The sequence below is a fragment of the Pseudophryne corroboree genome, chromosome 3 (assembly GCF_028390025.1).
Source record: "Pseudophryne corroboree isolate aPseCor3 chromosome 3, aPseCor3.hap2, whole genome shotgun sequence".
Taxonomy (NCBI): Eukaryota; Metazoa; Chordata; class Amphibia; order Anura; family Myobatrachidae; genus Pseudophryne; species Pseudophryne corroboree.
This window is the reverse complement of record NC_086446.1, coordinates 38,570,447-38,594,512: the sequence shown is the minus strand read 5'-3', so window position 1 is coordinate 38,594,512 and position 24,066 is coordinate 38,570,447. Positions and strand designations below refer to the sequence as shown.

Below are 24,066 nucleotides of genomic sequence, written 5' to 3'. Positions count from 1 at the left end.
GCAATACATATGGCAGGTAAGCAGGTAACTTGTGCATAGTGGAAGCAGGCTGGTTATGGCTTCTATAGTCTCAGGTGACAGGTAAGCAGGTAACTTGTGCATAGTGGAAGCAGGCTGGTTATGGCTTCTATACTGCAGTCTCGGGTAACCAGCATCAGCAATACATATGGTAGGTAAGCAGGTAACTTGTGCACAGTGGAAGCAGGCTGGTTATAGCTTCTATATTAGTCTAAGGTAACCAGCGTTAGCAATACAGGTGACAGGTAAGCAGGAAACTCGTGCACAATGCGAGAAGGCTGGTTATGGCTTCTATACTGCAGTCTCAAGTAACCAGCGTTAGCAATACAGGTGACAGGTAAGCAGGAAACTCGTGCACTGTGGAAGCAGGCTGATATGGCTTCTATACTGCAGTCTCAGGTAACCAGCGTTAACAATACAAGTGGCAGGTAAGCAGGTAACTCGTGCACAGTGGTAGTAGGCTGGTTATGGCTTCTATACTCCAGTCTCAGGTAACCAGCATTAGCAATACATATGGCAGGTAAGCAGGTAACGCGTGCACAGTGAAAGCAGGCTGGTTATGGCTTCTATACTAGTCTCAGGTAACCAGCGTTAACAATACATATGGCAGGTAAGCAGGTAACTCGTGCACAGTGGAAGCAGGCTGGGTATGGCTTCTATACTAGACTCAGGTAACCAGCGTCCGCAATACAAGTGGCAGGTAAGCAGGTAACTCATGCACAGTGGAAGCAGGCTGGTTATGGCTTCAATACTGCAGTCTCAGGTAACCAGCGTTAGCAATACAGGTGACAGATAAGCAGGAAACTCGTGCACAGTGGGAGTAGGCTGGTTATGGCTTCTATACTGCAGTCTCAAGTAACCAGCGTTAGCAATACAGGTGACAGCTAAGCAGAAAACTCGTGCACAGTGGAAGCAGGCTGGTTATGGCTTCTATACTGCAGTCTCAGGTAACCAGCGTTAACAATACATATGGCAGGTAAGCTGATAACACGTGCACAGTGGCACCAGGCTGGTTATGGCTTCTATACCTACAGTCTCAGGTAACCAGCGTTAGCAATACATATGGCAGGTAAGCAGGTAACTTGTGCATACTGGAAGCAGGCTGGTTATGGCTTCTATACTAGTCTCAGGTAACCAGCGTTAGCAATACATATGGCAGGTAAGCAGGTAACTTGTGCATAGTGGAAGCAGGCTGGTTATGGCTTCTATAGTCTCAGGTGACAGGTAAGCAGGTAACACGTGCACAGTGGAAGCAGGCTGGTTATAGCTTCTATACTACAGTCTCAGGTAACCAGCGTTAGCAATACATATGGCTGGTAAGCAGGTAACACGTGCACAGTGGAAGTAGGCTGGTTATGGCTTCTATACTACAGTCTCAGGTAACCAGCGTTAGCAATACATATGGCAGGTAAGCAGGTAACACGTGCACAGTGAAAGCAGGCTGGATATGGCTTCTATACTAGTCTCAGGTAACCAGCGTCAGCAATACATATGGCAGGTAACTCGCGCACAGTGGAAGCAGGCTGGTTATGGCTTCTATACTAGTCTCAGGTAACCAGCGTTAGCAATACATATGGCAGGTAAGCAGGAAACTCGTGCACAGTGGAAACAGGCTGGTTATGGCTTCTATACTGCAGTTTCAGGTAACCAGCGTTAGCAATACATATGGCAGGTAAGCAGGAAACTCGTGCACAGTGGAAGCAGGCTGGTTATGGCTTCTATACTAGTCTCAGGTAACCAGCGTTAGCAATACATATGGTAGGTAAGCAGGTAACTCGTGCACAGTGGAAGTAGGCTGGTTATGGCTTCTATACTAGTCTCAGGTAACCAGCGTCCGCAATACAAGAGGTAGGTAAGCAGGTAACTCGTGCACAGTGGAAGCAGGCTGGTTATGGCTTCTATACTAGTCTCAGGTAACCAGCGTTAGCAATACATATGGCAGGTAAGCAGGTAACTCGTGCACAGTGGAAGCAGGCTGGTTATGGCTTCTATACTAGACTCAGGTAACCAGCGTCCGCAATACAAGAGGTAGGTAAGCAGGTAACTCGTGCACAGTGGAAGCAGGCTGGTTATGGCTTCAATACTGCAGTCTCAGGTAACCAGCATTAGCAATACATATGGCTGGTAAGCAGGTAACACGTGCACAGTGGAAGTAGGCTGGTTATGGCTTCTATACTACAGTCTCAGGTAACCAGCGTTAGCAATACATATGGCAGGTAAGCAGGTAACTTGTGCATAGTGGAAGCAGGCTGGTTATGGCTTCTATAGTCTCAGGTGACAGGTAAGCAGGTAACACGTGCACAGTGGAAGCAAGCTGGTTATAGCTTCTATACTACAGTCTCAGGTAACCAGCATTAGCAATACATACGGCAGGTAATCAGGAAACTCGTGCACAGTGGAAGTAGGCTGGTTAAGGCTTCTATACTAGTCTCAGGTAACCAGCGTTAGCAATACATATGGCAGGTAAGCAGGTAACTCGTGCACAGTGGAAGTAGGCTGGTTATGGCTTATATACTAGTCTCAGGTAACCAGCGTTAACAATACATATGGCAGGTAAGCAGGTAACTCGTGCACAGTGGAAGCAGGCTGGTTATGGCTTCTATACTAGTCTCAGGTAACCAGCGTCCGCAATACAAGTGGCAGGTAAGCAGGTAACTCGTGCACAGTGGAAGCAGGCTGGTTATGGCTTCTATACTGCAGTCTCAGGTAACCAGCGTCAGCAATACATATGGCAGGTAAGCAGGTAACTCGTGCACAGTGGAAGCAGGCTGGTTATGGCTTCTATACTAGTCTCAGGTAACCAGCATCAGCAATACATATGGCAGGTAACTCGTGCACAGTGGAAACAGGCTGGTTATGGCTTCTATACTAGTCTCAGGTAACCAGCGTTAGCAATACATATGGCAGGTAAGCAGGTAACTTGTGCATAGTGGAAGCAGGCTGGTTATGGCTTCTATACTAGTCTCAGGTGACTGGTAAGCAGGTAACACGTGCACAGTGGAAGCAGGCTGGTTATAGCTTCTATACTACAGTCTCAGGTAACCAGCGTTAGCAATACATATGGCAGGTAAGCAGGTAACACGTGCACAGTGGAAGCAGGCTGGATATGGCTTCTATACTACTCTCAGGTAACCAGCGTCAGCAATACATATGGCAGGTAAGCAGGTAACTCGTCCACAGTGGAAGCAGGCTGGTTATGGCTTCTATACTAGTTTAAGGTAACCAGCGTTAGCAATACATATGGCAGGTAAGCAGGTAACTTGTGCACAGTGGAAGCAGGCTGGTTATGGCTTCTATACTAGTCTCAGGTAACCAGCGTTAGCAATACAGGTGACAGGTAAGCAGGAAACTCGTGCACAGTGGGAGTAGGCTGGTTACGGCTTCTATACTGCAGTCTCAGGTAACCAGCGTTAGCAATACATATGGCAGGTAAGCAGGTAACACGTGCACAGTGGAAGTAGGCTGGTTATGGCTTCTATACTAGTCTTAGGTAACCAGCGTTAGCAATACATATGGCAGGTAAGCAGGTAACTCGTGCACAGTGGAAGTAGGCTGGTTATGGCTTCTATACTAGTCTTAGGTAACCAGCGTTAGCAATACATATGGCAGGTAAGCAGGAAACTCGTGCACAGTGGAAGCAGGCTGGTTATGGCTTCTATACTAGTCTTAGGTAACCAGCGTTAGCAATACATATGGCAGGTAAGCAGGAAACTCGTGCACAGTGGAAGCAGGCTGGTTATGGCTTCTATACTAGTCTCAGGTAACCAGCGTTAGCAATACATATGGTAGGTAAGCAGGTAACTCGTGCACAGTGGAAGTAGGCTGGTTATGGCTTCTATACTAGTCTCAGGTAACCAGCGTCCGCAATACAAGAGGTAGGTAAGCAGGTAACTCGTGCACAGTGGAAGCAGGCTGGTTATGGCTTCTATACTAGTCTCAGGTAACCAGCGTTAGCAATACATATGGCAGGTAAGCAGGTAACTCGTGCACAGTGGAAGCAGGCTGGTTATGGCTTCTATACTAGACTCAGGTAACCAGCGTCCGCAATACAAGAGGTAGGTAAGCAGGTAACTCGTGCACAGTGGAAGCAGGCTGGTTATGGCTTCAATACTGCAGTCTCAGGTAACCAGCATTAGCAATACATATGGCTGGTAAGCAGGTAACACGTGCACAGTGGAAGTAGGCTGGTTATGGCTTCTATACTACAGTCTCAGGTAACCAGCGTTAGCAATACATATGGCAGGTAAGCAGGTAACTTGTGCATAGTGGAAGCAGGCTGGTTATGGCTTCTATAGTCTCAGGTGACAGGTAAGCAGGTAACACGTGCACAGTGGAAGCAAGCTGGTTATAGCTTCTATACTACAGTCTCAGGTAACCAGCATTAGCAATACATACGGCAGGTAATCAGGAAACTCGTGCACAGTGGAAGTAGGCTGGTTAAGGCTTCTATACTAGTCTCAGGTAACCAGCGTTAGCAATACATATGGCAGGTAAGCAGGTAACTCGTGCACAGTGGAAGTAGGCTGGTTATGGCTTATATACTAGTCTCAGGTAACCAGCGTTAACAATACATATGGCAGGTAAGCAGGTAACTCGTGCACAGTGGAAGCAGGCTGGTTATGGCTTCTATACTAGTCTCAGGTAACCAGCGTCCGCAATACAAGTGGCAGGTAAGCAGGTAACTCGTGCACAGTGGAAGCAGGCTGGTTATGGCTTCTATACTGCAGTCTCAGGTAACCAGCGTCAGCAATACATATGGCAGGTAAGCAGGTAACTCGTGCACAGTGGAAGCAGGCTGGTTATGGCTTCTATACTAGTCTCAGGTAACCAGCATCAGCAATACATATGGCAGGTAACTCGTGCACAGTGGAAACAGGCTGGTTATGGCTTCTATACTAGTCTCAGGTAACCAGCGTTAGCAATACATATGGCAGGTAAGCAGGTAACTTGTGCATAGTGGAAGCAGGCTGGTTATGGCTTCTATACTAGTCTCAGGTGACTGGTAAGCAGGTAACACGTGCACAGTGGAAGCAGGCTGGTTATAGCTTCTATACTACAGTCTCAGGTAACCAGCGTTAGCAATACATATGGCAGGTAAGCAGGTAACACGTGCACAGTGGAAGCAGGCTGGATATGGCTTCTATACTACTCTCAGGTAACCAGCGTCAGCAATACATATGGCAGGTAAGCAGGTAACTCGTCCACAGTGGAAGCAGGCTGGTTATGGCTTCTATACTAGTTTAAGGTAACCAGCGTTAGCAATACATATGGCAGGTAAGCAGGTAACTTGTGCACAGTGGAAGCAGGCTGGTTATGGCTTCTATACTAGTCTCAGGTAACCAGCGTTAGCAATACAGGTGACAGGTAAGCAGGAAACTCGTGCACAGTGGGAGTAGGCTGGTTATGGCTTCTATACTGCAGTCTCAGGTAACCAGCGTTAGCAATACATATGGCAGGTAAGCAGGTAACACGTGCACAGTGGAAGTAGGCTGGTTATGGCTTCTATACTAGTCTTAGGTAACCAGCGTTAGCAATACATATGGCAGGTAAGCAGGTAACTCGTGCACAGTGGAAGTAGGCTGGTTATGGCTTCTATACTAGTCTAAGGTAACCAGCGTTAGCAATACAGGTGACAGGTAAGCAGGAAACTCGTGCACAGTGGGAGTAGGCTGGTTATGGCTTCTATACTGCAGTCTCAGGTAACCAGCGTTAGCAATACATATGGCAGGTAAGCAGGTAACACGTGCACAGTGGAAGTAGGCTGGTTATGGCTTCTATACTAGTCTTAGGTAACCAGCGTTAGCAATACATATGGCAGGTAAGCAGGTAACACGTGCACAGTGGAAGTAGGCTGGTTATGGCTTCTATACTAGTCTCAGGTAACCAGCGTTAGCAATACATATGGCAGGTAAGCAGGAAACACGTGCACAGTGGAAGTAGGCTGGTTATGGCTTCTATACTAGTCTCAGGTAACCAGCGTTAACACTACATATGGCAGGTAAGCAGGTAACACGTGCACAGTGGAAGCAGGCTGGTTATGGCTTCTATACTGCAGTCTCAGGTAACCAGCATTAGCAATACATATGGCAGGTAGTCAGGAAACTCGTGCACAGTGGAAGTAGGCTGGTTATGGCTTCTGTACTAGTCTCAGGTAACCAGCGTTAGCAATACATATGGCAGGTAAGCAGGTAACACGTGCACAGTGGAAGTAGGCTGGTTATGGCTTCTATACTAGTCTTAGGTAACCAGCGTTAGCAATACATATGGCAGGTAAGCAGGTAACACGTGCACAGTGGAAGTAGGCTGGTTATGGCTTCTATACTAGTCTCAGGTAACCAGCGTTAGCAATATATATGGCAGGTAAGCAGGTAACACGTGCACAGTGGAAGTAGGCTGGTTATGGCTTCTATACTAGTCTCAGGTAACCAGCGTCAGCAATACATATGGCAGGTAACTCGTGCACAGTGGAAGCAGGCTGGTTATGGCTTCTATACTAGTCTCAGGTAACCAGCGTCCGCAATACAAGTGGCAGGTAAGCAGGTAACTCGTGCACAGTGGAAGCAGGCTGGTTATGGCTTCTATACTGCAGTCTCAGGTAACCAGTGTTAGCAATACATATGGCAGGCAAGCAGGTAACACGTGCACAGTGGAAGCAGGCTGGATATGGCTTATATACTAGTCTCAGGTAACCAGCGTTAGCAATACATATGGCAGGTAAGCAGGTAACTTGTACACAGTGGAAGCAGGCTGGTTATGGCTTCTATACTACTCTCAGGTAACCAGCGTTAGCAATACATATGGCAGGTAAGCAGGTAACTTGTGCACAGTGGAAACAGGCTGGTTATGGCTTCTATACTGCAGTCTCAAGTAACCAGCGTTAGCAATACAGGTGACAGGTAAGCAGGAAACTCGTGCACAGTGGGAGTAGGCTGGTTATGGCTTCTATACTGCAGTCTCAGGTAACCAGCGTTAACAATACAAGTGGCAGGTAAGCAGGTAACACGTGCACAGTGGAAGTAAGCTGGTTATGGCTTCTATACTAGTCTCAGGTAACCAGCGTTAGCAATACATATGGCAGGTAAGCAGGTAACACGTGTACAGTGGAAGTAGGCTGGTTATGGCTTCTATACTACAGTCTCAGGTAACCAGCGTTAGCAATACATATGGCAGGTAAGCAGGTAACTTGTGCACAGTGGAAGCAGGCTGGTTATGGCTTCTATACTAGTCTCAGGTAACCAGCGTTAGCAATACATATGGCAGCTAAGCAGGTAACACGTGCACAGTGGAAGTAGGCTGGTTATGGCTTCTATACTAGTCTCAGGTAACCAGCGTTAGCAATACATATGGCAGGTAAGCAGGTAACACGTGCACAGTGGAAGCAGACTGGTTATGGCTTCTATACTGCAGTCTCAGGTAACCAGCATTAGCAATTCATATGGCAGGTAGTCAGGTAACTCGTGCACAGTGGAAGTAGGCTGGTTAAGGCTTCTATACTAGTCTCAGGTAACCAGCGTTAGCAATACATATGGCAGGTAACTCTTGCACAGTGGAAGTAGGCTGGTTATGGCTTCTATACTAGTCTCAGGTAACCAGCGTTAACAATACATATGGCAGGTAAGCAGGTAACTCGTGCACAGTGGAAGCAGGCTGGTTATGGCTTCTATACTAGTCTCAGGTAACCAGCGTCAGCAATACATATGGCAGGTAACTCGTGCACAGTGGAAGCAGGCTGGTTATGGCTTCTATACTAGTCTCAGGTAACCAGCGTTAGCAATACATATGGCAGGTAAGCAGGTAACTCGTGCACAGTGGAAGCAGGCTGATTATGGCTTCTATACTAGTCTCAGGTAACCAGCGTTAGCAATACATATGGCAGGTAAGCTGGTAACACGTGCACAGTGGCACCAGGCTGGTTATGGGTTCTATACTACAGTCTCAGGTAACCAGCGTTAGCAATACATATGGCAGGTAAGCAGGTAACTTGTGCATAGTGGAAGCAGGCTGGTTATGGCTTGTATACTAGTCTCAGGTAACCAGCGTTAGCAATACATATGGCAGGTAAGCAGGTAACTCGTGCATCATACAGACATTGCAGGGTCACTGCATCTCATGTGCTCCTATTGTGAGGGGACCGTACATCATACAGACACTGCAGGGTCACTACATTTCATGTGCTCTCACTGTGAGGGGACTGTACATCATACAGACACTGCAGGGTCACTGCATCTCATGTGCTCCTATTGTGAGGGGAGCGTACATCATACAGACACTGCAGGGTCACTACATTTCATGTGCTCTCACTGTGAGGGGACCGTACATCATACAGACACTGCAGGGTCACTGCATCTCATGTGCTCCTATTGTGAGGGGAGCGTACATCATACAGACACTGCAGGGTCACTGCATCTCATGTGCTCCTATTGTGAGGTTACCGTACATCATACAGACACTGCAGGCTCACTACATCTCATTTGCTCCTATTGTGAGGCGACCGTACATCATACAGACACTGCAGGGTCACTGCACCTCATGTGCTCCTATTGTGAGGGGACCGTACATCATACAGACACTGCAGGGTCACTACATTTCATGTGCTCCCACTGTGAGGGGACCGTACATCATACAGACACTGCAGGGTCACTGTATCTCATGTGCTCCTATAGTGAGGGGACCGTACATCATACAGACTCTGCAGGGTCACTGCATCTCATGTGCTCCTATTGTGAGGGAACCGTACGTCCTACAGACACTGCAGGGTCACTGCATCTCATGTGCTCCTATAGTGAGGGGACCGTACATCATACAGACTCTGCAGGGTCACTGCATCTCATGTGCTCCTATTGTGAGGGAACCGTACATCATACAGACACTGCAGGGTCACTGCATCTCATGTGCTCCTACTGTGAGGGGACCATACATCATACAGACACTGCAGGGTCACTGCATGTCATGTGCTCCTATTGTGAGGGGACCATACATCATATAGACACTGCAGGGTCACTACATCTCATGTGCTCCTACTGTGAGGGGACCATACATCATACAGACACTGCAGGGTCACTGCATCTCATGTGCTCCTATTGTGAGGCGACAGTACATCATACAGACACTGCAGGGTCACTACATCTCATGTGCTCCTATTGTGAGGGGACCGTACATCATACAGACACTGCAGGGTCACTGCATCTCATGTGCTCCTATTGTGAGGCTACCGTACATCATACAGAGACTGCAGGGTCACTGCATCTCATGTGCTCCTATTGTGAAGGGACCGTACATCATACAGACACTGCAGGGTCACTGCATCTCATGTGCTCCTATTGTGAGGCTACCGTACATCATACAGACACTGCAGGGTCACTGCATCTCATGTGTGTATACACCTACAAACATTTACAGTGCCGAAAACTTAAACTAAATGGTGAGGTGCTGCAATGAATGGTTTCGGTGATCAGAGCGGCAGACCTGCTTTACCCCTCAGACACAATGATAAACACATTTTACAGGATCCAACTCCATTTTATTATTCCAATAAAATTAACAGGTGGCAGATAAGCAGGAAACACGTGCACAGTGGAAGTAGGCTGGTTATGGCTTCTATACTAGTCTCAGGTAACCAGCGTTAGCAATACATTTGGCAGGTAAGTAGGTAACACGTGCACAGTGGAAGTAGGCTGGTTATGGCTTCTATACTAGTCTCAGGTAACCAGCGTTAGCAATACATATGGCAGGTAAACATGTAACTCGTGCATCATACAGACACTGCAGGATCACTGCATCTCATGTGCTCCTATTGTGAGGGGACCGTACATCATACAGACACTGCAGGGTCACTACATCTCATGTGCTCCTATTGTGAGGGGACAGTACATCATACAGAAGCTGCAGAGTCACTTCATCTCATGTGCTCCTATTGTGAGGGGACTGTACATCATACAGACACATTGCAGGGTCACTGCATCTCATGTGCTCCTATTGTGAGGGGACTGTACATCATACAGACACTGCAGGGTCACTGCATCTCATGTGCTCCTATTGTGAGGGGACCATACATCATACAGACACTGCAGGGTCACTGCATCTCATGTGCTCCTATTGTGAGGGGACCGTACATCATACAGACACTGCAGGATCACTGCATCTCATGTGCTCCTATTGTGAGGGGACCGTACATCATACAGACACTGCAGGGTCATTACAGCTCATGTGCACCTATTGTGAGGTTACCGTACATCATACAGACGCTGCAGGGTCACTCCATCTCCTGTGCTCCTATTGTGAGGGGACCGTACATCATACAGACACTGCAGGGTCACTCCATCTCCTGTGCTCCTATTGTGAGGGGACCGTTCATCATACAGACACTGCAGGGTCACTGCATCTCCTGTGCTCCTATTGTGAGGGGACCGTACATCATACAGACACTGCAGGGTCACTGCATCTCATGTGCTCCTATTGTGAGGGGACCGTACATCATACAGACGCTAACCCCAGGTGACTTTTTAATACATTTAAATCACTTGTTTACCCTCCCTCACTTCCCCCACTAGCTACTGTCAGTGCACAAGAACTTGCTTCCTACTTCAGGGATAAGATTGATCAAATCTGAGATGAAATGGTATGCTCTAACTCAGCCAGTGACCTGCTCAATTCCCTACCTGAACCCTCTGGCACTTTCCTCTTCATTTGATCCCACAAGTGAAGAGGAAGTATCAACACTCTTTTCATCCTCCTACTCCACTACTTCTCCTCTTGATCCTATACCCTCACAAGTCAGTAAAACTTTGTCTCCTGTACTTATCCCAACCTTAACTAAAATCTGTAATCTCTCTCTCTCTCTCTCTCTCTACTGGTATCTTTCCTTCTCTGTTTAAACATGCAGTGATTACTCCCATTCTAAAAAAACACAACTCTGACCCAAACACACACTCTAACTACGTCCCATTTCTCAGCTACCATGTCCCTCCAAGCTACTTGCGAGACTTGCCTACACTGGTCTTACACACTTTCTTAACTCCCACAACTTATTGGACCCACTTCAGTCAAGCTTTCGTGCCCAACACTCCACAGAGATGGCACTGACCAAAGTAGTGAATGATCTGGTCACTGCTAGATCAAAAGGCCATTACACACTTCTTATTCTTCTAGATCTCTCTGCTGCTTTTGACACTGTTGACTACTCTCTTCTCATACAAACACTGCAATCCCTAGGTCTTCAGGACACAGTACTTACTTGGTTCTCATCCTATCTAATCGTTCTTTCAGTGATCACTTCTCTGATCCTACCTCTTTTTCTCTACCTCTATCAGTTGGAGTACAGCAGGGCTCAGTCAAAAACGCTAATCCATGCATGGATCATCTCCTGCATTGATTATTGTAATAGTCTCCTTACTGGTCTTCCCAAACATAGGCTATCACCACTTCAATCCATTTTAAATGCAGCTGCGAGGCTAATCTTCCTCGCCAGACGTTCTTTGTCTGCTGATCCGCTCTGTCAGTCCCTCCATTGGTTACCGGTATTCTACCGTGTCAAATATAAAATACTTTTACTTACATACTTGGCTATTAACCAAACTGCACCATCATACATCTCCTCACTCATATCAAAATATCTCCTTATCAGACCCCTCCGCTCTGCACAAGATCTGTGTCTCTCATCCACATGTATTACCTGTTCCCACTCAAAATTACAGGACTTTATCCGGGCTTCACCCACTCTGTGGAATGCCCTCCCACGCACAATAAGACTCTCCTCTAGTCTCCAAACCTTTAAACGTTCCCTGAAAACTCATCTCTTTAGAAAAGCTTATTAAATTCCAGACCCACCCCCTTATCCTTCAATGCTTCCATATCCAATTACATCCTCTCTGTACAGCCCACATAACCTCACATATTTTGTCTTCCAACATTGCTGGGTAATGTTCAATCTAGGCTGTTTTAGCAGGGCGCCGCACCCTGCCCCTTTTGCGGCGCCCTGCTAGAACAGCCGCCCACTTCCTTCCCTCCCGGCGTGTAAAGATGCGTGTGCATGCGCGAGGCATCCATTCACGCATTGGGTGAGAGCTGGGGGAAGCCCAGCATCGACGGAGGTGCTGGGCACGCCCCCAACAGTGACATCGCCGGCCACAGACGCTCTCTATAGTAGCATCTGTGGGCCGCACCGCCCACGGAAATGACGTGGGCATGGCCACGCCCCCTAATTTTTGCATGGCCGCGCCCCCGCTTCGCCGCGCGCACATATGCCCCCGGAGTCTGGCGCCATGCCCCTTTTCACTGCTATCAATGTATCAATGCCTATTTCCCTATAGATCAGCGGTGGCCAACCTGTGGCTCTTGAGCCACATGTGGCTCTTTCTTTCTTCAAATGTGGCTCCTAACACACAAAGTCACATGACCACGACATCCGGTAACCCCTGCTCTCCAGAAAAACAGGCAGCAGCACTACGGGGACTTAGAACTGAGGGAGCCAAATACTAGAGATGAGACACCCACCAGCAAACAGAGGACATAACGGGCTGCTGCAATGGCATGAATTGGGGGAAGCTGAAGTGACACTTGAGGGTGCTGGCTGAAGTGACACTTGAGGGTGCTGGCTGAAGTGACTCTTTAGGGTGCTGGCTGGAGTGACTCTTGAGGGTGCTGGCTGGAGTGTATTATGTGAATCTGGATTTTTCAATATATTTTATGTGGATCTGGCTTTTTCAATTCTTTTATGTGGAAGTGGCTTTTTCAATGTATTTTATGTTGGATCTGGCTATTTCAATGTATTTTATACCAGGGGCGTGGCCTAGAAGGCACTAGGTCACACCCCATTTTTGCGTGTGCGCCTTTGGCTCGATGTCGGCTCTTTGACGTACCTAACACATTTTTTGGGGCTCTTTGTCTCTGACTGGTTGGCCACCCCTGCTATAGATTGTAAGCTTGTGAGCAGGACCTTCCTACCTCTATGTCTGTCTTTGCCCAGTTTTGTTCTATAACTGTTGTTCTAAATGTAAAGCGCAACGGAATATGATGCGCTATATAAGAAACTGCTAATAAATAAAATAGTGTTGGCAAAAAAAAAAAAAAAACAAACCTAAAGTCGGAGATCTGTGTCCAACTTTTGTTTTCTGAGACCGTGAAAAACAGCGAATGATACTCACGATAATTCCATTTCTTTACAATACTTCATGGCAGCCCTTACTATGGGTAGACACCCCCTTCTCCTTAATTAGACAGGAGTTTTTTTGCTTAGGATCTGCCCACCTTGGGTATATAGCTGTACTCCTCCCTTTCCTCCTTGTCTTTGGATGTCTCCGTATATATGAGATCCTAGGGAGAAAAAACACTGACATCAGTGAGGGCAATTCATGGGCTGCCAGGAAGTATAAGTATCATTTGCTGTTTTCTTTTTCCAACTTCATGGCAGCCCTTACTCCTTGCAGAAATTCATCCATTCCATCAACTCTATATGCTGACTGGATGCATCAGCCACAGGTACAGATTAAACACAAATTCGCATCCACTGAGAATGGTCTATCACATGCAAGACAAATCCTAGACAGATTATTTTTCTTGCAACTCCTCCTCTTTGCTCCACAAATAGGCACACTAGAATACAATCAATGGGGGTAATTTCAAGTTGATCGCAGCAGGAAATCTGTTAGCAACTGGGCAAAACCATGTGCACTGCAGGTGTGGCAGATATAACATTTGCAGAGAGAGTTAGATTTGGGTGGGTTATTTTATTTCTGTGCAGGGTAATACTGGCTGCTTTATTTTTACACTGCAAATTAGATTGCAGATTGAACTCACCACACCCAAATCTAACTCTCTCTGCACATGTTATATCTGCCTCCCCTGCAGTGCACATGGTTTTGCCCAGTTGCTAACAGAATTTCTGCTGCGATCAACTCAGAATTACCCCCAATGTACTAATCAGAAACCCTAACTAATCTAAGAACATGTATGATGAGTAAACAGCCCTCTGAGAGGACTTACTTCAGCTGGCCAGAAACAGGCTTTTGGGGAGAAGGCTCTTCCATGCTGATTCAGGTAAACAGAGGTCTCCAAAGCTGCTCCATACCTCCTGGTGCATGGTGCCATCTTTATCAGCCCTTTACGCACATGCACAGCAGGCCGCCGCAATGCTTCCTGGGATTAAATGCATCACCGGCACTTCAGGCACGCATCACCCACCCGGAAGCCGCGGGAACCCGGCAATACAGCAGCGGTGAACACCGGGTCACTGATCGCCCGTTCACCGCACCATACGACCGCATCCAGCCTCTCCCCGGGGCGCCAATGCCACCGCAGAGTGCAGCTGTACCGCGGCCATTCTGGGAACAAACATGAGGTAAGTCCTATAAAAACAGGATTTTAATTACCTACTGGTAAATCCTTTTCTCATAGTCCGTAGATGATGCAGGGGGCCATATTAGTACCATGGGGTATAGACGGGTCCACCAGGAGCCATTGGCACTTTAAGAGTTTAATAGTATGGGCTGGCTCCTCCCTCTATGCCCCTCCTACCAGACTCAGTCTAGAAACTGTGCCCGAGGAGACGACATTCTTCGAGAGAAGGAAATACACAGATAGTGGCGAGATTCATACCAGCTCACACAACATGCAAATCCAGCCAACATGCCGGAACAACTCAGCAACAGCTGAAACAGTAAAGAACCCAGGTAGTACTGAACCAAATAACCACTGCAGGATAAAGAAGCGCTGGACGGGCGCACAGCATCCTCTACGAGAAAAGGATTTTCCCGGTAGGTAATTAAAATCCTATTTTCTCTTACGTCCTAGAGGATGCTGGGGTCCATATTAGTACCATGGGGATGTACCAAAGCTCCCAGAATGGGAGGGAGAGCGCGCAGGCTTCTGCAGAACTGCTTGACCAAACTTGAGGTCATCAGAGGGTAAAACGCGTTCGACCCAGACCAAGTAACCGCTCGGCAAAGCTGCAAAGCCGACACCCCTCGGGCAGCCGCCCAGGAAGAACCCACTTTACGAGTAGAGTGGGCCTTAACAGATTTTGGACACGGCAATCCTGCCGTAGAATAAGCATGCTGGATAGTGAACCTGATCCAGCAAGAAATCGTCTGCTTAGAAGCAGGACACCCATGGGGTGTGGCTTGGCAGCCATTGCGTTCAGACGTGCTTCCCCTGAGCTCCAGCCTTAACTGTGTTAATAGACCTTGTTTGCCTTAGCCCGAAGCTTCCTATCTCCCCCCTGCTTGTTCCCTGGGAGACTACACAGCTTCCACGCTGCAGGGGTCAGGTTGCGGAGCCCGGAAAAGGTCTATTACCTCTTCGCGGGTTGCGGCCTGTCTCCCCTGCTAAAGCTGGGGACTCGATTTTACTCCTCACCCCGGAGTGGCTGCTGCCAGTGCCCGTAGTACAGCCTGACACCTCCGATCTGGACCCGCCGTGTGGCTCACCCCGCTACCTGCCTTGGCGTACTGGTCTGCCGCCTGCCGAGCCCCTGGACCAGCTCTGACACCCGTCTGCCTCCTCGCTCACAGCCGCTTGCGGGCGCGAGAGGCTGGCCGCGGCGCCTGGTGCTGACGCTGCTCCCACCGATCCCGGAGCCTGGCCTATACACCACCCCTGGAGCGGAATTAGGCCTGCGCACTGCCCGCTTGCTGTGGCCTCCCTCCCTCACCTGCACACGCATCTGGCGGCCATCTTTCCTGGGGCTGGGGAGCGCTGCCACGCACTGCAGATTCCCTGGAGCTGGGGGAAACAACCACAGACTGCAGCTTTCCCAGAGCTGGGGAGCTCTGCCACAGACTGCAGCTTTCCTGAAGCTGGGGAGCACTGCCATTCTAACATTCCAACACTTCCAGCCCCCTTACTCCCTCCCATCACAAGCCAGCTAGGAGACGTATAATTGGAGCCGCCCGCTGCGGCCGGCCGTCTGCGAGCCATAGCCTACACACGGATCATTAAAGCTGGGAGCAGTGCACAGTAATATAAAGTATTGGCAAAATGTACCCTGATACAACGGACAGATGTTGGAGAGGATGTGGTTTGGAGGGATCTTTCCTACATATATGGTGGTCGTGCACTAAAATAGTGACTATATGGAGGGACGTAATTAATCTTGTATATATCCTCCTTCCCATGAACCTGCCAACGTTGACAAGACCTCAAAATAAACTGCTACGCCATGTGGTCTCTGCAATGACATGTCAATTGGCAGCCGATTGGAAACACCCTGCTCCTCCCCCCATACAGGCTATAATATCTCGTATCTGGTATGTTTACTGTATGGAATATATATGACTAGTATTATTCATTGTTCCTCTAAGTCATTTGATAACATATGGAATCCGTGGCTGACTACCCTACATGCCCCCTCGCCTTTTAATTTGTAACGCCCTGTGCTACCCGTGATAACTCTTGATTTAATTGATAGACCCCTCCCGGGGATTACCGTATATACTCGAGTATAAGCCGACTTTTGCAGCACCTTTTTTTGTGCTGAAAAAGCCACTTCGGCTTATACTCGAGTGAGTATTTAGGAGGGACACGGGGGGTACAGCGCGCGGCTCTCCTGTGTCCCTCCTGCGTCTCCGGCGTGTGTTAAAGGAAGTGCACGAACCGACAATTCCTTTAACACACACACGCCGCTGCCGCCGGAGACGCAGGAGGGACACAGGAGAGTCGCGCGCTGTGCCCTCCGTGTCCCTCCTTCAGAAGACAGCGCGGCAGCTTCGGGACAGCGCGGGAGCGACGGAGGGGAAGTAACAAACTGGCACATCTGGCACTGTGGGTCATATCTGGCAGTATGAGGGCATATCTGCCACTGTGGGGCATATCTGGCAGTATGAGGGCATACCTGGCACTGTGGGGCATAGCTGGAAGCATGAGGGCATATCTGGCACTGTGGGGCATATCTGGCACATCTGGCATTATGGGGCATATCTGGCACTGTGGGGCATATCTGGCACATCTGGCATTATGGGGCATATCTGGCAGCATGAGGGCACATCTGGCACTGTGGGGCATGTCTGGCAGCATGAGGGCATATCTGGCACTGTGGGGGCATGTCTGGCAGCATGAGGGCATATCTGGCACTGTGGGGGCATATCTGGCAGCATGAGAGCATATCTGGCACATCTGGCATTATGGGTCATATCTGGCAGCATGAGGGCACATATGGCACTGTGGGGCATATCTGGCAGCATGAGGGCATATCTGGCAGCATGAGGGCATATCTGGCAGCATGAGGGCATATCTGGCAGCATGAGGGCATATCTGGCACTGTGGGGCATATCTGGCACTGTGGGGCATATCTGGCAGCATGAGGGCATATCTGGCACTGTGGTGCATATCTGGCAGCATGAGGACATATCTGGCACTGTGGGGCATATCTGGCAGCATGAGGGCATATCTGGCAGCATGAGGGCTTATCTGGCAGCATGAGGGCATATCTGGCAGCATGAGGGCATATCTGGCACTGTGGGGCATATCTGGCACTGTGGGGCATATCTGGCACTGTGGGGCATATCTGGCACTGTGGGGCATATCTGGCACTGTGGGGCATATCTGGCAGCATGAGGGCATATCTGGCAGCATGAGGGCATATCTGGCAGCATGAGGGCATATCTGGCAGCATGAGGGCATATCTGGCACTGTGGGGCATATCTGGCAATATGAGGGCATATCTGGCACTGTGGGGCATATCTGGCAGTATGAGGGCATATGATATTATGACCTCACTAATAAAAATTCTGTTTAAAAAAATAAAAAAGAAGCAGGACACCCAATTTTCTTGGGCTCATACAGGACAAACAGAGAGTCCGACTTTCTGTGACGAGCAGTCCTCTTCACATAGATCTTCAAAGCCCTCACAATATCCAAGGCCTTTGAAGCAATGGAGGAGTCAGGCACCACAACAGGTTGGTTGACAGGAAAAGCCGACACAGCCTTAGGAAGGAACTGTTGACGAGTCCAGAGTTCAGCCCTATCGTCATGGCAGACCAGATAGGGACATCTACAGGACAAAACCCCCAATTACGACACACATCGCGCAGAAGCTAAGGCCAACAAAGTTACCGCCTTCCACGTGAGTAACTTGACCTCAGCCTCCTGTAGAGGCTCAAACCAATCCGATTGTAGGAAATGCAACACCAAGTCAAGATCCCAGGGTGCCGTCGCCGCCACAAAGGGAGGCTGGATGTGCAGAACCCCTTTCAGAAAGTTCTGAACCTCAGGGAGGGAATCCAATTGTTTCTGGAAGAAAATGGATAACGCTGAAATCTGGACCTTGAGGGAACCCAATCTCAGGACCATATCCACACCTGCTTGCAGGAATAGGAGAAACCGTCCAAGTTGAAACTCCACCTACTTTTTCCAAATTCGATGGTAATGTTTAGATGTTCCTCCCTTCCTAGCCTGTATCAGGGTAATAATAAGTGTTGCTTCCCTGTCACTAGGGATTTAGAAAGGCTTATTTGGGCATAGCTTAGAGAACTAGCATGATACAATGCAGTATTGCTAATAACGGAAACGGAAAATAAGACATGCAGCAAACTGACACCTAATCTTATTTCATCCAGTTAGTACATAGGTTCTCAAACTCGGTCCTCAGGACCCCACACGGTGCATGTTTTGCAGGTCTCCTCACAGAATCGCAAGTGAAATAATGAGCTGCACCTGTGGACCTTTTAAAATGTGTCAGTGAGCAATAAATACACCTGTGCACCTGCTGGGTTACCTGCCAAACATGCTCTGTGTGGGGTCCCGAGGACCGAGTTTGAGAACCTGTGAGTTAGTATATGAGGGTTTAATCCACAGAGACAGACAGCCCACTTTCTATCTATATAAAAGATTGTATGCCATACTATACGGTAATTGCATGAGAATATAACTGGTAGAACACGTTTTGGATACATTGTAATGCAGCCAGGTTATGATAGTACTGACACGGCTGACTTTCAAACATTTGTTGCGGATCAGTGAGAATACGAGTTCACCATCTGCACAATACGTTACTGGCACTTTGTATTTTAGTCAGACCATTCTAGCCTGATTTAATCAGCTGCAGACTATACACTGTATTAAGTGAAATAGGTTATTACCTGTAGTGTATGCCATTGAGATTCTCTAATTTAGCAAGATTATTACGGCCTGTTTGAGCTGTTTCTGATTAATTACATGCTGGAGATGGGAGATTGAGGAAAATTACCAACTCCCGTGTATTGTGGAATTTTATGCTCCAGCAGGATTAAACCCCCAAACTGACTTGTGTGAATGCGTGATATATAAGAGCATTCATTATAAGCGATTCCGATTTGCACAGACAAGTGTTCAGATTATACCGCATCAGTCCTCTAGCCCTCATATAAATTATATGTGGTGAGAAGATGTCCTGTTAGGAATATACTTACAATTTGTAGCAAGTTATGACCACAAAAATGTATTATTAATTAGGATATAAGCGCTTTTTACAACATAGTGTTCAAATGACCATTTGTAGCGGGGTTTTTTTTACTACAAAACATATTAGTAATTAGGACACAAGAGTTCTCTACAACCAACAATTGACTGCATTTGGGATTATTTTTCCTGTTATCTGGTGCAATATTAATGATATGGGTGGCCCATATAATATGCAGTGGACGGTAGACCTAATTTAGAATAATTCACTGTATAAATAGGTCCTAGCAATATTCACTTATAAAATTAGTCCAAGATCATTTCAGGGTTACCCTATCAAACCAATTTATTCACATGAGCATCAATTAAAAGTGTTTCAGAACTATATCCATTTATGGTATTAGTGTGTGATTTGCTGGTTGTGATTATTACACATTGTGAATAATAATTGCAGTGGATTTTTCAATCTAATTCTCCAAACTGTAATCCTACTTATCCTGATGAGGGGAGAACCCAACAGGTTAATATTGACAAAAGGCACAGTCCGGAGCAATGAGGATTGCCAGAACCTTTGTTCTTTTTACAAGCTGTAGAACTCTTGGAATGAGAGGAAGTGGAGGGAACACATACACTGACGGGAACACCCACAGTGTTACCAGCGCGTCCACCGCCACTGCTGGTGGGTCTCTCGACCTGGAACAGTACCTCCGCAGCTTCTTGTTGAGGTGGGAGGCGATCTTATCTATGTGAGGAACCCCCCACCAACCGGTTACCTCCCCGAACACCTCCGGGTGGAGGCCCCACTTTCCTGGATAGAGATCGTGTCTGCTGATGAAGTCCGCTTTCCAGATGTCTACTCCCGGAATGAAGATTGCCGGAATCGCCACCGCATGTCTCTCTGCCCACTGTGGTCACGTTGTCCGACTGCACCTGAACAGCCCAATCTTGTAGAAGGTGTGCTGCTTGAAGAAGGCCATTGTATACGGCTCTTAGCTCCAGGATGTTTATTGGAAGAAGGGATTCCTGACTTGACCACCTTCCTTGGAAGGTTTCCCCCTGAGTGACTGCTCCCCAACCTCAGACTTGCATCCGTGGTTAGAAGGATCCACTCCTGAACCCCGAACCTTCAGCCCTCCAAAAAGGTGAGGTAGTTGCAGCCACCAGAGGAGTGAAATACTTGCTTTCGGCGACAGACGTATCCTCTGGTGCATGTGTAGGTGAGATCCCAACCACTGGTCCAGGAGAGCCAGTTGAAAGGACAGAGCATGAAACCTTCCTTACTGCAGAGCCTCGTAGGAGGCAACCATCTTCCCCAAAAGGCAGATGCACTGATGAACAGATACCCAGGCAGGCTTCAAGACAACCCGGACCATTGTTTATATCACCAATGCTTTCTCCACCGGTAGAAACACCCTCTGCACCTCTGTGTCGAGGATCATCCCCAGGAAAGACAGCCACCTTGTCGGCTCCAGATGAGACTTTGGAGGGTTCAGGATCCAACCGTGCTCCCTGAGCAGATGCATCGTGAGAGCAATGGACCTAACAGCTTCTCCCTGGATGATGCCTTGATCAGCAGGTCGTCCAGATATGGAATTATGTTCACACCCTGCTTGCAGAGGAGAACCATCATCTCTACTATCACCTTGGTGAACACCCTCAATGTCGTGAAGAGACCAAATGGCAGTGCTTGAAAATGATAGTGATTGTCTAACAGTGCAAACCTGAGATAAGCCTGATGCAGCGACCAAATCGGAATGTGGAGGTATGCATTCTTGATGTCCAGGGACACCAGAAACTCCCCATCTGCCAGACCTGAGATCACCGCTCTCAGAGACTCCATTTTGAACTTGAACTCCCTAATGTAAGGGTTTAACGATTTAAATTTAAAAATTGGCCTGACTGAACCATCCGGTTTCGGTACCACAAAAAGGTTTGAATAGTAACCCTTGTTCAGCTGATGAGGCGGAACTGGAACAATGACTTCTGACATTACCAATTTTTTATGGCTTCCAGAAGGATATCCCTGTCTGCCGGCAAAGCCGGCAAGCCTGACTTGAAGAATCGGTGAGGTGGAAGAGTTTGAAACTCCAGCCTGTACCCCCGGGACACAATATCCTGTACCCAGGAATCCAGGCCGGACGACACCCAGACGTGGCTGAAATGCCGGAGTCTCGCTCCCACCTGACCGACCTCCAGGCTGGGCGGTCCACCATCATGCTGCAAACTTTGAGGCACCAGAAGCAGGCTTCTGCTCCTGGGAACCTGCAGGTGCAGGTTTTTTGGATTTGGCTCGACCACCTCTAAAGAAGGTGCGAGAGGTTTTGTTATTTCTAGTCCTAGCAGGCCGAAAGGACTGTGACGTGTTGGGAGAAAAAGGTTTGTTCGTAGCCGGTGCAGCTGAGGGAAGAAAAGGAGACTTACCCGCGGTAGCCGTGGCAATCCACGCATCCAGCACCTCCCCAAAAAGAGCCTGACCTGTATATGGTAGGCTCTCCACAATCTACCTGGATTCTGCGTCTGCAGACCATTGGCGCAGCCAGAGACCCCTGCGAGCCGAGGCGGACATGGAGGAGATCCCCGCAGCCATGGAACCCAGATCCTTCATGGATTCTACCAGAAACCCTGCAGAATCCTGTATGTTACGTAAAAACAAATCAACATCACCTTTATCCATCGTAGTCAAGTCCTCCTGCAGAGTGATTGACCACTTTGTTATTGCTTTTGAAATCCATGCACAGGCAATAGTGGGTCGCATGATCGCCCCTGAAGCCGTGTAAATGGATTTGAGCGTAGCATCCATCTTGCGATCAGCCGGGTCTTTCAACGCAGTAGATCCCGAGACAGGTAAGACCACCTGCTTTGACAGCCTTGACACAGACGCGTCAACTATAGGCGGGGTCTCCCAATTTTTTTCTATCATCCTCCGGGAAGGGAAAAGCAACCAGAACCCTTTTAGGGTTCTGGAATTTATTCTCCGGATTTTCCCAGGATTTTTCAAATATAGCAATTAATTCCTTAGATGCAGGGAAGGTGAGCGGGCTTTCTTACTGTCTGTGAAAAAGGCCTCCTCAACCTGCTCAGGGGCTGTGTCAGCAATATTCAACACATCCCGCATGGACTCAATCATCAACTGCACCCCCCTTAGCAAGTGATGCCGCCCCCCTCGACACATCCCCATCACCGTCTGCTGTGTCAGACTCTGTATCCGTGTCATCCTGCGCAATGACACGTTTGTGAGAATGTACCGCAGGGGAACCCGAGGGAACAGGACCAGGCCATACAGCCATCGAGGTCTGTAATACCTGAGTTGAAGTTTCAGTTCTTGCAACCCTTTCAGAAATCTGAGAAATAGTCCCACTAAGAGAGGCTAACCACTCCGGTTCCCTAGCCGGGATCTGCGCTACAACAGTGCAATCCTGATTACATGGAATGGGATCATCCTGAGAAGATATATCCTCTGCAGCATATGATAGAGTCTCTAGACATGGTTGCCTGCAAACCCCACATACACACAGGGTACAGGGTAGACAGAGTTTCCCCCCAAGAATGGCAGAGAGACACAGAGATTGGAGCCAACCCACATTCATTGCAATACAGGGAGACTCTCAAACAGCGCTGACTGTGTCCCTTAATAGGTGACACAATCTATATACAGCCCCCCCTCCCTCCCCCTTCTACAACCCCCTGGTACCGTACAGATAGCTGGAGTTGCTCTGGAGGGACTGCTCTACACAGGCAGCTGCAGGCAGGAAAATGGCGCTGAAACGCTGCTGGGTCCGCACTGAGGAGAAGCTTTGCCCCCTTTATGGCGCTGTCTTCCCGCTCTTTGAAGATTATACTGGCCTGAGGATTTGCTGCTGGCTGAGATCCAGGGACCCCGACAGGCTTTGTGGTCAGTATAGGGTGTAGGCACCGGCTCAGGGCACCCCTCACAGCGCCGCACCATGTACCGCTGAGCCCCCAGAGCGCAGATATTACTGCACCCCCTACCTTGTAGCCGCCATCTTCACTTCGGTTCCCCGCTTGCCAGGGAGCCGATGACTCACTCGCCACCGTTCTTCAGCTCTGCAAGGTGGTGGCGCCATGCTGCTGGGGCGAGCGATCACCTGCAGCGGGGAGCGATCTATCCCCTCTGGAACTCAGTGTCCAGTCAGCGGAGATAGTGGCTCAGACCCCGCAGGGCGGACACTGCTCCCCCCTTAGTCCCACGCTGCAGGGAGGCTGTTGCCAGCAGACTCCCTGTAAAATAATAAACACTAAAAAAAACTTTTACTAAAGAAGCTCTGTAGAGCTCCCCTAGCTGTGACCGGCTCCTCCGGGCACATTTTCTAAACTGAGTCTAGTAGGAGGGGCATAGAATGAGGAGCCAGCCCACACTATTAAATTCTTAAAGTGCCAATGGCTACTGGTGGACCCGTCTAAACCCCATGGTATTAATATGGACCCCAGCATCCTCTAGGACGTAAGAGAAGTAAATCTATTTCTCGTAGTCCGTAGTGGATGCTGGGGACTCCATAAGGAGCATGGGGAATAGACGGGCTCCGCAGGAGACACAGGCACTTTAAGAAAGAATTTAGGTTCTGGTGTGCTCTGGCTCCTCCCTCTATGTCCCTCCTCCAGACCTCAGTTAGAGAAACTGTGCCCGGAAGAGCTGACAGTACAAGGAAAGGATTTTGGTAA

At 48.5% G+C, this 24,066-nt stretch overlaps 1 protein-coding gene across 1 annotated transcript in view; it reads right to left on the bottom strand.

The window, feature by feature from the left end:
• Positions 1–24,066, bottom strand: part of LOC135057124 (uncharacterized) — a 249,703-nt gene that overhangs the window by 207,418 nt on the left and 18,219 nt on the right. The window contains exon 2 of the mRNA XM_063963019.1: positions 13,264–13,329. Within this exon, the coding sequence (XP_063819089.1) occupies positions 13,264–13,329 (66 nt within the window). The remainder of the gene's footprint in view (positions 1–13,263; positions 13,330–24,066) is intronic.